Source organism: Mirounga angustirostris, unplaced genomic scaffold (genome assembly GCF_029215605.1).
Source record: "Mirounga angustirostris isolate CCGP_5_RB_7025 unplaced genomic scaffold, mMirAng1.0.hap1 SCAF_14, whole genome shotgun sequence".
NCBI lineage: Eukaryota > Metazoa > Chordata > Mammalia > Carnivora > Phocidae > Mirounga > Mirounga angustirostris.
The window spans coordinates 39,197,623-39,213,231 of record NW_026991722.1 but is presented as its reverse complement, the minus strand read 5'-3'; the positions used below and the strand labels follow the sequence as shown (position 1 = coordinate 39,213,231).

General features: G+C 40.9%; 1 protein-coding gene across 1 annotated transcript in view; it reads right to left on the bottom strand.

Annotated features, from left to right (window-relative positions):
* The window catches only part of KLHL14 (kelch like family member 14), a 94,298-nt gene extending 79,108 nt beyond the window's left edge, over positions 1–15,190 (bottom strand). Inside the window, exon 1 of the mRNA XM_045886390.1 lies at positions 14,256–15,190. Coding sequence (XP_045742346.1) covers positions 14,256–15,190 — 935 coding nt within the window. The remainder of the gene's footprint in view (positions 1–14,255) is intronic.
* Between the last annotated feature and the right edge of the window lie 419 nt (positions 15,191–15,609).

Sequence of the window (15,609 nt, the reverse complement as noted above, 5' to 3'; positions counted from 1 at the left end):
AGGACTGGTGTCCTCAGGAATCTCTGCCTCTGCACACCAAGGAAGGGCCATGTGAGGACATAGAGAAGGCTGCTCTCTGTAAGCCAGGAAGAGAGACATCACCAGAAACCAACCCTGCTGGCAGCTTGACCTTGGACTTCCAGCCTCACAGAACTGTGAGGAAACAAATTCCTGTTACTTAAGCCATCCAGTCTGTGTTATTCTACTATGGCAGCTCAAGCTGACTAATACAGCTTTCCTCAGAACTGTCCAGTCAACAGGAATGCAGGGCAGAAAGAGACCAATGAATCTCACACTCACTTTCGGGAACGGACACTTGAGAAGGAGCCTTCTATGGTGAAACGTGCATAACTACCTTGAGAAAGGGTTTTCCTAATTTTAGCACAAAATAACTCTATAGCAGCCTGCCATCTATACTCTATAGGGGAATTTGGAATGTGGGGAGGTAGGCTCCTTGTGTACTCCTCTGTTTGGTGCTCAAGTCCCGTACATATGTAGTAAATGTAATGGGTAACAATGTTCCAGTGGAGGAAGGGCAACTAGGAAGGATAATAACAGATACAAGCTAATGGAGAGAAGTGATTCACATCTGCTTTTGTGGCAGACTCTAATTAGTGTCTATAAAGCCATAGACATGAATTTCTTTGTGCTTTCACAAATTTTAAGTGTTTCTTATGCTCTGAGACTCTACAGTTTCCTTGCCATAAAAAAAGTGAAACATTTTCCAGACACAGCTTTCTGAGTTGAGAATTATTCTTTCTAGGTCAAAAAGACTATCGTTTTCTGGAACTTGGGCTCTCAGTTTGACTAGGCGGATGGAAGGCTTGAGAGGCTCCTTTCTGTACAGGGAGTGCCCCTTCCTTGGAATAGAGTTTTTTACTTAGACTACTTGCTGCCAGTTTAGTTTGCTGCTTTCTGCGTCTGGAGAAATCACAAACCTTGAATTTCTTTGAGCACATTACAGTGATGTTTACGTATTTCAGTTTTGCTTCATCTGCTTTCTCTTTTTCCAAATTTTCAATATAAAAATGTCTGAGGGACAGTTGAAAGTTTGTTAGCTTCCAGAAATACTGAAGCGACAGCTAGAATTAGTACCTTCTCTATGTGAGTACGACTTCCACAGGCGGAAGAAGATGCCTGCCTTTTAAACACATACACAAATGACTAATTTAGAGAGGTTACCTGCTTTCTTGGGATCTGTTGGCAGTGCATACTAGAAACTATAAAATTATCATATACCTTTGATAACACTTTGTATCTAGATAAAGAAATCCACATTAAAATTCCTACCACTTTGCACCCAGATCTATGATGGAGCTGTAGATCTGGAGTCTTCTTTGTTATGTAATGGAGATTGTAAACCTTAACAGAAAGCAAACACTTGATGTTCAAACAGATTCATAATCAAAATAGAAATTGTCCATCCAGAAGCATAAACATTAAGTTTAGGAAGCGATTTGCTGAACATTCTTCCATATCCATACACTCAAAGCAACAGTTAGTGAAGTAATAATACCTAATCTACTAAGAGTTGTAAGTGTAGTTTCTTGTCAAGAGTAGTAGGTATTTTTTTTATCCCTGAGGAAAACTGCAAGGAGACTGTAGCAAAGGAAGATGAAAGTGGGCAAGTTATTCTCATGTCAAATTTAGCTTTTCCATGGCAGAAACCGCCTTGGCGATACGTGTCGTGAAGACTTTAGTTGAAACCCAGCCATGACTGAAAATCCTGGGCTGTACTCTTTCCTGCTGATCCCCATAAGGAACACTTTTGCAGCCCCTTCCAATTGAGAGCATCTGTTTTGCAGTTTTGTTTTCTTTTTACATATTTCTTCTTCTGCAGTGGCTATTATGAGTTATCATTGCCTTGGCAACCAAAAAATTTTACCTCATTCCATTGTCTTGGCAACCAAAGAATTTCACCTCATTTCCCTAAAATAGTTATTGTATAAACACAGTTTGATTAGAAATGTCTTATGTACCTCTAAGAAAATGTAAATAAATTAATCATGGATTTTTTTTTGGAATGAAAGCTTTGCTAAACCGAGTCCAAATTATCAGCTGAGAAATATAATGCCTAAGTCAGCATAAGGCCAGAATAATCATACAGAGAAGAAAACAAACAACAACAAAATCGACCACAGATACTGTCTCTGTCGTACCCAACACCAAGAGTTTTAGTAATAGACATATGTATCATACAAAAGTATCTTGAGAGTTTTTCACTGTACAATCTGCATGCATTTTCTTTTCATTTTTGTCAGTTACAGCAGCCAATTCCTGCAGAAGATGGGTCCTGGCTATGATCTAGGAGCCATACTAAAAATCCTTAAAAGGCTCAGAACTCAATAAGAAAAAGACAAATAACCCAACTAAGAAATGGCCAAAGAATTGGACTAGATATTTTTCCAAACAAAACAAACAAACGAAACAAGTGGCCAATAACCACGTGAAAAGATGCTCAACATTGTTAGCTCTTAAGGAAATGCAAACCACAGTGAGCTGGCAGTTTACAGCCATGATGTGGTCAAAAAGACAGACAACAAGCGTTGGCGGGGATGTGGAGAAAGTGGAAACTTTATACACTGCTGGTGAGAATGCAAAGCGGGGCAGCTGCTTTGGAAAACAATCTGACAGTTCCTCAAAAGGTGAAACATTTGTTCATTGTTCACTGATTACTGCATGACCCAGCAATTCCACTCCCAGGTATATCCCCCAAAGAACTAGAAACATAAGTCCATACCCAAACTTGCACATAAATTGCTCATAGCAGCATTATTTGTAACAGCAAAAAGTGGAAACAACCCAAATGTCCATCAATTGGTGGATAAATAAAATGTGGCATATCCATACAATGGAAAACTGTTTAGCTATAAAAAGGAATGAAGTACTATTACATGTTTCAACATGGATGAACTTTGAAATCCTTACGCTACCTAAAAGAAGCCAGAAAAAAGACCACATATTGTGTGAGTCCACTTATCTGAAGTGCCCAGAACAAGCAATACTATGGGTCTCTAGAGACAGAAAATAGATTAGTGGTTGCCTAGGGCTGGGTTGGGGGTTGGTGCTGTGGCAGGAAGGAGATGGGGTCTGATTGCTAAATGTTCTAAAATTAATTGTGCTGATGGCTGCACAACTCTGAATATACTAAAACTACTGGATTTTACACTTTAAAAGGAATTGTGTATTACTTAAATTATAGCTTAATAAAGCCATTCAACGTGAATCCACCATGATCTTTCTAACTTTTCCAATTGCTGACATGGATAGATCAAGAGGATGGAACAGGGCGCCTGGGTGGCTCAGATGGTTGAGCGTCTGCCTTCGGCTCAGGTCATGATCCCAGGGTCCTGGGATCGAGTCCCGCATCGGGCTCCCTGCTCCTTGGGAGCCTGCTTCTCCCTCTGCCTCTCTCCATCTCTGTCTCTTATGAATAAATAAATAAAATCTTAAAAAAAAAAAAAAAGAGGATGGAACAGACTCCAAGACTGGCCTAGGCTCTGTCGTTCATTCAGAGGTGTATAAAATGGAAACTTTCAGCAGAAACATTATCTCTATCAGAGCTGTACTTGGGATAATCCAGCTCTAGAAAGAACACATTGTATGGAATTAGGAGTCCTAACAAGTGAACAGAAAAGCAAATTAGATATAAATAGAACTATTCTCATAAAAATAAAAGTATTCATAGCCAGGCACTATGTGAAGTGTTGTACATACATTCTTCCAACGTTCAGAACTGCCCAAATGAAGTGGGTATTATTATGTACAGCTTATAGATAAGCAATCTGAAAACAAGTTAAGTAAATCACCCAAAGAAAGCCAGCTTGTAAGTGGTCAAGGTGGGATTTGACCCACATCTGTGTGATGTTCGGGTCTCAATTACTATGCTAAAGAACTGTTTAAGATATTTGCATTATAACATAACCCCTCATGTGTATTTCCTAGCTCTACTCCGTAGTCCCTATCTACAAATGTCCTTTTGGAGGGAACACTTGTGAAAACCCTAAAACAGGGAGATTACAGGGATTGCCACTGACGGTGCAGTTGTCATGGTAACCAATCCACCCACTTGGTCTCTGCTACGGGCACACACTTCTGCCTCTACAGAATACACCAGTATTGTCGGGGATCCGGCACAGCATCAGTGAACCCCCCTGTTAATGCATATGACATAGGAAGGGCTGAGGTCCTGGTCTGCGTATTAAAGCATTAAAGTTTCTCCTTCAAACTTTCTGTCTCAGACTTACAGATTTTACATTCTCTCTTCTAATCCTTCCCATTTGCCCAGGATGTTCTGGTGTGGTTGGTTCTGAGGGGGGCTAAAAATCAGGGCCAGAGAGGGGTCTGCCGCTTTGTTCTAAGCGGGATTTACAAATGTGATTACTTTCTTTCTGGTGAAAAACTGACCCTCCCAACCTAGTAATTCCTCACTCGGTGCCAGACTGAATTGTTGACTGTCCCGCTCCCATTGCCATGTACAAAACAGACCTTTGGCTGCTAAAAACACATCTCAGAAATCATTGCACAGAAAACTTAAAGCCAGCACCCGGCAATATGCACTTTTCCTGTGGATACACACACAGACACGTACACACATCCGCCTATCCGCGTTCTTCTACATTGCCCCTACATTTGCAAGGACTCTTTCTTCTCTAATATTGGTGCTGTCTCTCTTCCTCCTCCTCCTCTCCATTTCACTGGCCTCGCCTGTCTTCAGAGGCACCTGAAGGCACATAAGGCAGGGAAGTGAAACCGACTGTAATTCTTCAGTTCACTTCTCTGCAGCCTCCAGTGAGCCAGTCTCCATACGGTGGCCCAGCTGAGCTCTGAGGAAGTTCGGAGTCCCTGCTCAGGTGCAATTTACCAACCCGCTCACAGGCGCCCTGGGAGCCCAGGACCTGACATACGTACGTGAGGGACTCAGGGGACAGCAGGAAACGGGCGAAGCCTCTAAGCTTGAATTTAGGAGATTAAAATAAGAAGAGGGACTCTCCTCTATGAATGGAAGAGACGGAAGGCTTTTACATCTAAAAAGGCCATCATTTTCCCTTCGAAGAATTATGTATAAATTACTGAGAGCAACCAGAAAGTCTAATTTTCCCATTTCCTTCTGATGTCCTCGTGTTCACCTTCGGGTTCCTTCAACTTCATTCATCTGGTCTGAAAAGTCTCTGACTAATTCTGTGCTCCAGTGAGATCACAGATATATTCGAGAGTTTTCTTGTTAGGCAAAAATGTATTCAAGTAAATTTTGCTTATTGTATCTTTGAAAATTAATGAGTCGATTTTAAATAGCATTTTCTGTGTATATGGTTTCTTCATTGTCTCAGGCCAGTGCCAGGTTATCCTTGCAAGTAGAACTATAATTATTAACCTATTTTACTGATGGGGGGGCTCAGCTAAAGTGGACCTAGGACACCTATTTAGGTTTATGATTGCAGAGACAGTGTTTCTACCATACTATGGCTTATTTTCTCAGTTCAAATTAAAAAAAAAAAAAAAGCTGATTTTTCCACTATGGAATTTGGCCATGTAGTGGATAATCCTTAGTGGGGCCTACCACTTCCTGTTTAATTTTGACAACCCTTCCCGAATCTGCATAACCCCTAGCCACTCACACCTTCTTTCAGTTCCTGGAAGGTACCAAACTTTTCTCTGCCTGGTGCTCATGCGCATGGCTCTTCTCCCAGCTTGTGCTTTCCCTGGGCGCTCGCCCTGCCTTCCTCCAGACTCGTCACTCTGGATAGCTCATCTTCAACTACTTTGTAGAGAAAGTCTTCTTTGGTCTCCCCAGTGAGGTTATAGGACTCTGTTACATGTTATCCCATGGAAGTTTGCTAACCTGCAGCATGTATTACCAGTCTGATTAATTTGTGTAATTCTTTATTCTTTTTCCTTACACTGTAAACTGCACAAAGTCAGCAATGGATCTGTCTTGTTTAACTCTGCATCGCAGGACTTAGCTCAGGGCTTGGTGGATGATATATTTATGTTCAGTACAAACGTGGGGGATATTTCACAGCAGAACTTCCTGTTAGTGGTATATTGCAACGCATCGTCCCAAGTTCCCACTGTGGGGGTCGTGAGGTCATAGGCATGGATTTAGAAAAGCCACCTAAGGTTGTGAAGGCCCCCTTGCTTCTCAGGTCTGCTGCCAGTTCCAATTATACTGAAAATTAAGATGATTTTACAAGGAATGCAGCTGTATTTTCATCTCCTCCTACTGGAATAGCAGACTGTCCCCTTTGAACTCTGATACTTCTGGAACTACTGCATTATCTAGCACAAGGACACAGAGCTTTTAATAAAACATCTTCATTAACTCAGATTACAAATATGTAATTGCTGAACTGAATTGAATTATAGGAGTGAAGATACCATGATTGACCTTTTTCTTTTCCTTGGGGAAACAGTCTTTTTTGTTTCTTTTAAGGACTGACTTTTCTCTTTTCAATGGAACACCACCAATTACCTTGTAAACTATATTAGTTGGGTATGTAGAGACTTAAATGCTTCTGAATTTGTACTTCTTTGTCCAACAAATATTGAACACCTACTCTCCAGGCTCTAGAATTTCCTTGCTCATCTTCCTGCACTGCTAGTCCTCTTTTTCTTTCTTTTTCAGATGGTTTTATCTTTTACTAATTTCTTTGATTTCCCATATTTCCTTGTATTTCCCTTACTGTTGTTTTTTCTTCTTTTTCATTTCCCTATGATTTATTTTCTCTCTTTGCATCATAAACATTCACTATTTTTATTTTCTCACGATTGTAGGCTTTCTCTAGTATCTTTCTGCTTTAATTCTAATGTTGCAAATAGTTCTAACCCTATTTTCATTAATATTATTTGTGACTAAATAGGCCGTTTTAATATTCACAAGGAAATAGATATATTCACTGTTTCATCTATGTTACAACTGAGAGTCCTTCCTCTGGTTAACTCATTCTCCTGCCCATATCATAATAGTGTTGTGTGTGTGTGTGTTTTAAAGAAATCATCATTAGTAATTCATGCATCATGAATTATCTTGGAAGTTAATGGAAAGGACATAACAATGAATATATTTTCTGAAATTCTAAGTGAATGACAGAAGGTATAAACATTTATGGCATAACAATTGTTAAAATGATTTTCTTGAAACAAAATAACTTTCCAGTTACAGGAATCTTATTTTATGTTATTAGAGTATACAGGCATTTTTATAATTCTGGCTTCTACCTGTTGTTGTATTTATCACCTGTAAGTATCACCAACACGAATAGCTTTTCTATTGTCCTCACAGAAACAAAGCTGATACTATTTTACTATTCCACCAGTGCACAGAAATCTAGGGGAAAAAAAAACCCTCTTGGTTTAAATTCAAGCTCTTAGGCTTTGTTTTGTTTTTTATTTTCACAATTATTTTTCATAGTTAAATTGAAAGTTCTTATTTTTATTGATTTATTTAAAATATATTGGCTCATTGTATTTTTAGTAAGTTAATTTCGTAGTGAAAAATCTCAGCAACCCCATTACCTAGCTCCTTAATCTCAGAACTAATAATTAAGTATGTTAGACCAATGGGAAAGAATTTTGGCTTTCCAAAATATTCCTCTCACTCCTTTTGTTTGGGTGGGTTTGAAGAAGCACTAGAAAGTTGTAACTTTTAATCTCTTCTGTGATGTGGTAAAACAAAGATACGGAAGTTGTAGATTAGAGTTCGCTTTCTGTATAAGCCATATCTATAAAATATACTCACAACAAGGGAGTATTCTTCAGATGACGACGACTGACTCCCAACTCAATCCTATGCAGATAATTAGACAAATTATTTATCTTCTCTGAGCCTCAATTTTCTAATATTTAAAAAGATGAGAAGAATGTTACAAGGACTAGAATATGTAAGTAAGTAATATGTCAAGCTCATGGTAGGTACTCAACAGTGACAGTTACTATTGTGGTTGGTAAACAACATTGTGTGTGTGTCAATCATCTTTAAAATAACCTCCATTTTTATTTCAACATTGGCTTTTTCAATTCACACTTAATTGACCAAATCCTAAGTGTCCACCTCAATTATACTTAAGACCAGTATCAATTCAAATTGAACTCACATTTCTAGATCAAGGTCAGGCACTTGATCTACTGAGGGAGATAGACACATAAACCAAACCTACAACAGCAGGAGGGCTCCTCCAGAGGTTACTCATTTTGGAGAAGGCAGGGAGGTACTATAGATGTACCCAATCCAGCTAACTCACTTGGAAGTCGGAGTCCTGGCAACACATACCCTTAGATCAAAGCAGCTGGAGATATAGGATGGCATTTAGAAAAATAATTGTTCATGTGTTCATTTATGTGCTTTGATTAGTCTGCTGGACATGTGCACGTCAATCTTAGCAATGTGCTAAATGTGCCTGACTACTTTCCTATTGGAAATCATTAAAATTTCATACAAATGATATTTAAACCTCTTCCGAATAATGACCAACCTATGTTAGTTGGTTCTCTATATAGTAAGCTTGAAAAAAATGAGCAGCTCGTTCACTTTTTAAATTAATTACTCTTTACTTTCCTCAGATTGCCACTTAAATTCTTAAGCTTTATTATGGAAACTTGAAATTCTAATTTGGCATTGGTAGGATTATTGAGGCTTGCATTCTTTCCAGGCAGAGGGAGAAAGATCAATGGGATTCTTTCCACTACAATAGGGACAAACCCCCTGAGATCTGGCCGGTCTAGAATAATGACACTAGAATAAGGACAAAATTTTGTGTCCATTTTGTTCGTTGATATATCCCAAGTGCCTAGGATAGGGGTTGGCAAACTGTGACTCAGAACAAATCTGGCCTGCCTCCTGTTTTTATATACGCCCTTCTTCCTGAATGGTTTTTACATTTTTAAATGGTGGAGGAAAAAAAAATCAAAAGAAGAAGAATATTTCATAACATGTGAAAATTAGACAGAATTTCAGTGCCCACAGTGATGTTCTATTATAACACAGCCATGCCCATTTATTTACGTATTGTCCTGTTTTCACGCCACAAGGGAAGACTGGAGTAGTTTTAACAAGGATTGTGTGACTCCCAAAGCCAAAAATAATTACTATTTGGTATTTTACAGGAGAAAAAAATTCTGACCCCAGGCCTAGAACAATACCTTTCCTTAACTTCTTTTAAAGTCAGACACATTAATATTTAACCCTCACAAGTTTCATTCCAAAAGGAAAGTCTTAAGTCTATATATAACTCTAAGGACGACCACTAGATCATATCCTAGCATGGAGAGGCTCATAGCAAGAAGCGGAACACTGTGGGTGAGAACACAGACTCCAGAGCCACACTTCCCCCAGCTTAGACTTTGGTTCTACCACTTAGCAGCTGTGCAACCATGGACAACATGCTTAACTTCTCTGTGTACCAGTTTTTCCATCTATTGAATGAGGCTAATGCTGGTACTCATCCCTTAGGGCTGTTTTGAGCATTAAATAAGTTAATGTTTGTAAAATGCTTAGAAGATCCTCTGGTATAAAGTAGCTGTCGTAGGGCGCCTGGGTGGCTCAGTCGTTAAGCGTCTGCCTTCGGCTCAGGTCATGATCCCAGGGTCCTGGGATCGAGTCCCACATCGGGTTCCCTCCTCGGCGGGAGGCCTGCTCTCCCTCTCCCGCTCCCGCTGCTTGTGTTCCTGCTCTCGCTATCTCTGTCTCTGTCAGGTAAATAAATAAAATCTTAAAAAAAAAAAAAAGTAGCTGTTGTAAATAAAGTGATATATTTTTTACTGCGTTTTTAAGTTAAGAAAATAGAGATACTTGGAAATTGGCTAAGGTAATGAGTGAACCCAACATGTTCATAAATATGGAAAAAATACAAGATATGAATTAAAATTTGAACATGTCCACTTTTGTCAGTAAATCCTCTAAGCCAATACAACACATTAATATCTACTCTAATTGCCTTTTGATTGTAGGATATAACTATTTGGCTCCCATACCTGTGATATAATTTTGTAATCAATGGTCCTGTTTCACATAATAAACAAATTGTATTCTGAATGGTTGGGTAACTTCTGATACAAAAATCTAACTACCTAACAACTTCTAATCTGAGGCTATCAAATTGATATAAAGGGAAGTAACAACTTAGAGAATACATGGATACAAGATTAGTTTGCTTTGCTAAGGTTGTTACTCAGGCCTTAGGAAGAGAACCAATAGAAAATATAGTCCTACATTTAAAGAAACACTTTCTAAGCAACAAAGGCAGGAATCAAAGCTGCGTATTAGGAAATCTAATGGCTTTTTAATCATTACAAATCATTTTAGCCAATAGATAATTGTGCTCCTGATATTTAAGTAGATTTTTAAATTAATTTATATGAAATCTTTAAATAAACTTTTTTACAGAGTGAAATCTTTATAAGGTAGCCTTCTGTCTTCTATAAAATATAATCTCTGGAAAACTACACTTCAGTATAGGGCTGTAAATGGGACTGTAATAGCTGGTGGTTAAATGTTTTAAAAAATATGATTATTTTCAACAATGCTTTTCTATTACAGGTGTTTTCCTGTAGAAGGTTCAATGGCCTTTTGTTATGTGTAATAGTAATGTAGATTGAGGAACATATTGGTGAAGTCAACACTGAGCTTTCTTATTTTATAATCTTAATTCTTTCAACTTTCAGTAAGCATTTATTTAACTGCTACATTGTGTGAGATGCAATGAAAATGTAAAAAAGAAGTTAATGAATCCAGTCCAAATTGACTTATTTGAATAACTACTAAATTATGCACTAAAATTTTAAAAATACAAATAAAAAAGAAACTTTTGGGATTGCTTAAGCTACACTTGGACTGTATGTCTTCTGATATTTACTTATTAATGTACTAAACACTGCATGTTATGTCACAAATTAAATTAAATTTTCATGCTTTAGAAGTCTTTAAAAATGACATCTCCAGAAACTTTTTCAAGAACTTATTTCTTAAGTTTTATATTTCTTGCAATAAAACCAAAAGAAAACAAGAAGTAAGATTTCAAATGTCTTAATTTTTGTCTCCTGAAGTCCTTTCCTCTTAAATTAGTTATGCATATGTTTGAATATAAGATAATGTCTTTTATTTTTAATTTATTATTCTTATGCTTAATTTGATAAAATAAAACATGAATCTGAGCATAATGGCATACTCAGAAAGACTAAAGCAACTAGAGCAAAAATTAAATATTAATTTGGGTATTTATAAAGTCTTCAGGCTTGGGTTGCTTTATTTTTCTAGATGTAATAAAAATACAAAATTACTTAATAATCTTTAAAAATATTTAAAATACTGTTATTACATTAATAGCCCTACTTTCAATAGATGATAACATGTATTCTTAAAAAAATAAATTCTTTTTGAAGTGATTCTATTTCCTTATATTTTGTACTTTTTCCAACAGATTAGTCAATTTTAATTTTTCAACTCCTTGCCTAAATTTGAGGAATTCTTTCATGTTTAGACTTTAAAAACTATAGGTGGATAAAAAGTAATATATACAATGCACTTCCATTCAATTGTCTTCAATAAAAGTGATGTATTTGCAGAAGCAATTGTTTAGCACATTTATCCTTCTGTTAAACTCCATGTAAGTCTGAGAGAACATTTTTATATTCTGCTGATGCTCTAATAAATGGGCCAATATAGTACTATTGGTTACAACTTACAGCATTTTTGTCTACATTAAAGTTAAGATCTTGATGGTTAGTCGTTCATTCTTTCTGCAAATTAAAATTGGAATAATGTAATTAGTCCCCCCAAACTAAAATGCTACAGTTATCCATAATGGAACAAAATCTAAATTATATTCTTTTGAGATCAACAGCAGGTTCATATGAACTGTTTTCTTCTCTGTATCTTTCGCTTTTAAAGAAAAACACAGTTTTCTTCCTACCGCAGAAGTATCAGATTCTTGCAGCATCCATGACACTTGTAAGCACTTAGTGGTCAGACACCACTACACGTCCTTCAGATGATATGGCCCAGTGAAGCTGGACAGTGTCGTCACGGAGCCGGGCAGCCTGGTATCTCAGCCATCCACCAGGACAGAACCAGCAGGCCCCAGCTGGTATGCTGAATCCAGACGAGGGTAGAAAATGCATTTTGCATTTTGAAAGTCAACTGTTCTAACACTGAGCCCTAGAACATACTTATCAGGTAAAAGTGCATGGAGGGCTTCGGAAATTCTTTGAAAGATCAAATTTGTAATGCTCATATCCCAAAGTCACTCTTAAAACAAGTTAAGCCTTAATCTTATTATCCCTCTGGATTTCTGAGTTTCTACTAGATTTTACATGTTTTTAAAAATACGAATAAATCTATGTTCAGGACTATGACTGTGCTGTCTGAATTCCTGAATATGTATAATATATGCTAAATTAAGTATACCTGTAGGTCATTTAAAAGTGATAAAAGTTAAGATAACGGTGTGGTGTGGTGTGGTGACATGTGCCCATCGCACTAAGTTTTGATCTTTAGACAAATGAAAAACTCTTACAAAAATAAAAGTACATTCCATGTTCTTATTCACACTTGGACTCCTGTGCTCACTATTCAAGCACACAAGGGTTTGAATTCTTGCTTGTGCTATTGTCTTACTGTCATTTATTGACACGATTCATTAACTCATCCCTCACAAATAGTAGAAAATCAACTTAGAAGGTTTCTAAGTCCAAGATTTCCCATACCCCTGTGGGCCTCACCTGAACACCAGTGCTGTAGAGAATATCTTCCTTTTCTTAAAACATTTCTTTTATTTATTTATTTATTTATTTATTTATTTATTTATTTATTTATTTTTTTAAGATTTTATTTATTTTTTTGACAGAGAGAGACACAGCGAGAGCAGGAACACAAGCAGGGGGAGTGGGAGAGGGAGGAGCAGGCTTCCCGCGGAGCAGGGAGCCCGATGCGGGACTCGATCCCAGGATCCTGGGATCATGACCTGAGCCGAAGGCAGACGCTCAACGACTGAGCCACCCAGGCGCCCTCTTAAAACATTTCTACCTGCGTCTAGTAGAAGCATCACGACTAAAAAATAAATGTTTAATTCCAGAAAGCTGCACAAAGTGGACCCCCCTCCCCCCACGTTAGACATCCTTCTGAATGGGAAAATGGCATGATGGATTTTTAAACCATGTTAACACTCTGGTGGATTAGGCTGGGATAGCCTGGCACCTGAAATCATGATGTTTTATCATGAGAAACTGAGAAGATACTGTTTCTCTTTTTTTAAAAAGAGAAAGAAATGCTCTGCTAGGGCTCATTAAAAGGGGTTTTAAGATTGGAGCCAATAAAATATGACTGTCAATTCCTACAGTTAAAACTCAGCAACATTTTAAAAAGGCATCATTTCTCTCTCCCTTTTGACGTTAAAACCTATTTGCAGCGCACACAGACATATTCCAAAGAGCAACAACAAGTCCCCAACTTCTTTGTGACTTCAGAACAAGCACAAGGACCTAACTGGCGCCAGATGACTCGCCTCCTCCCAGTTTTCAGCTGTGCTCCCCTTAGAGATGGGCGCTGCTAGGCATGATTCACTCTGACATCCTGAAACCTCTTGCTCTGCTCTCCTTTAAAAGTGAAAAAGAAAGGCTTTCCACAAGACAGAAAAGTTTGCCTGGGTCTGTGATGCCAGAATTTCCAATAGTGACCCGAATAGACCAAACGTTTGGGAGCTCTAACTTCCAAAGGGAGCAGACCTCAGTCAACAACAACAACAACAACAACAACAACAACAAACCTTGAGCGTCTGACAGAAAGAATGAAAGCTCTCCTCCCTGAGGAGGAGAACGCCAGGGCGCTCCCGCTCACCCAAGGCAGGAAAGAGGTGGAGTGGGGTGGGACTTGTCATTGCAGAATCCTTTTCCTTAAGCCAGCTCATTTTGAGATTTGGAGGGAGGACTGGTTAGAGAGGGTTCCAGAGCGGCCCTTGTAACTGCCCCGGCCTTTGGCCCCACCTGCCTGTCAATTTCAGCCCACAAGTCCCACATTCCTTGCTCTGGGGATGTTGAGAACGTGGGCTTTCTAGAGCTCCGGGATGCTGTTAGGCCACTTCCCCGTTGACCTTTCGGGGACTCCGAAATCAAGTTTCCCCACACAGTCTGAATTGTCTGTTTGCGTTTGTTTTAAGCTTGCCAGAGCCTCCCGCGCAGCCCACCCCTCTCCCCCCTCCTCTCCCTCCGGCCTTTCCTGCTTCCAACACCCCCAGCCCCCCGCCCTCCTCTTTGTTGTCTCCTACCTGCTGGCCAGGCTCTGCCTGCAGTGCTGCCTGAAGGGCATCAGGTGGTAGTTCATGGCGTCCAGCAGCAGCTTCTGGCAGACCGGGTCGGTGCGCATGAAATCCACTGACTGGACCCGCTCCACCAGCTCCGGGGCCGGGATGAGCGCGAAGCGGAGGCGCTTCATGAGGTCGGGCGCGTACCGCATGCGGGTCTCGCGGTCGTGCTCCAGCCACAGCACGGACATCTGGAAGAGCGCCAGCTCCGACTCCACGGGGGGCGGCAGCGAGTCCAGCAGGGCGCGCATCTCCTCGAAGTTGAGCAGCAGCACGTCCTCCACCAGGTACTTGTTGGCCAGCTTCTTGGTCTCCTCCAGGCCGTGCAGCGCGGCGATCTTGCACACCTGCTTGTAGTTCTGTACCGAGATCTGGTCGTTGAGGAACTGCACGCAGAGCTTGGTGACCTGGGGGATGTGCAAGATCTTGCTGACCGACAGCACCTCCTCCACCGTGTCCAGGGAGAGGGTCACGTTGGCCGTGTAGAGGTACTCGAGCACCAGGCGCAGCCCGATGGACGAGCAGCCCTGCAGCACCAGGTTGTTGATGGCCCGGGGACTGGTCAGCAGCTTGTCGTCGGGGGAGGAGGAAGGAGTCCCGGGCTCCTCCTGCGGCGGCGGCGGCTGCTGCTGCGGCGGCTGCTGCTGCTGGTCCTTGGGGGCCCCCAGGCCGTCCTGGCCGCCGACCCCTCCCCCGAGAGGGGGGTGGCTGGAGAAGAGCGATCGGAAGTACTGCGAGCAGGAGGCCAGCACGGCCTTGTGGCAGTGGAACTGCTGGCCCTGGGCTGACAGGGTCACGTCGCAAAACAGCTGCTTCCTCCACAGCAGGTTGAGGCCGTGCAGCAGGTTGTCGCTGTGGCTGGGGTCGAAGGTGGAGGTCCTGTCCCCGGATCTGGACATGGCGAGCTGACTCGGCGCACCTGGCTTTAAACCCTCCTCCAACCTGGCACACAGGGGTGGGGGATGGGAGGGAGGGGAGAGGGTAGCGGAGGGGGTGGGGTGTGGTCGGGTAGGGAAGGGTGTGGAGGGGAGGGGAGGGCGAAGAACAACAATCAGTGCTCAGCTTGGCTCCTGCCCGGCGCGCCCCAGGACCCCGACCCTAGGAGTAAGGTCTGAAGGCACTGAATCCGTGAGCGCCACCAAAAGAGCCCTGTCTGGGGTCGGGGCGCCGGTTCAGCTCCCTGCTACTCCTCTCGCCACCGCCCACACACTTCGTCCCTCACTTTCCTAAAACCACCCTGGCTCGGCTCTTGGCAGCGACAGAGGTGGCAGCAGCGACGGCAAAGTGGCGGCGGAGGCCGAGACACCTCGTGGGCTCG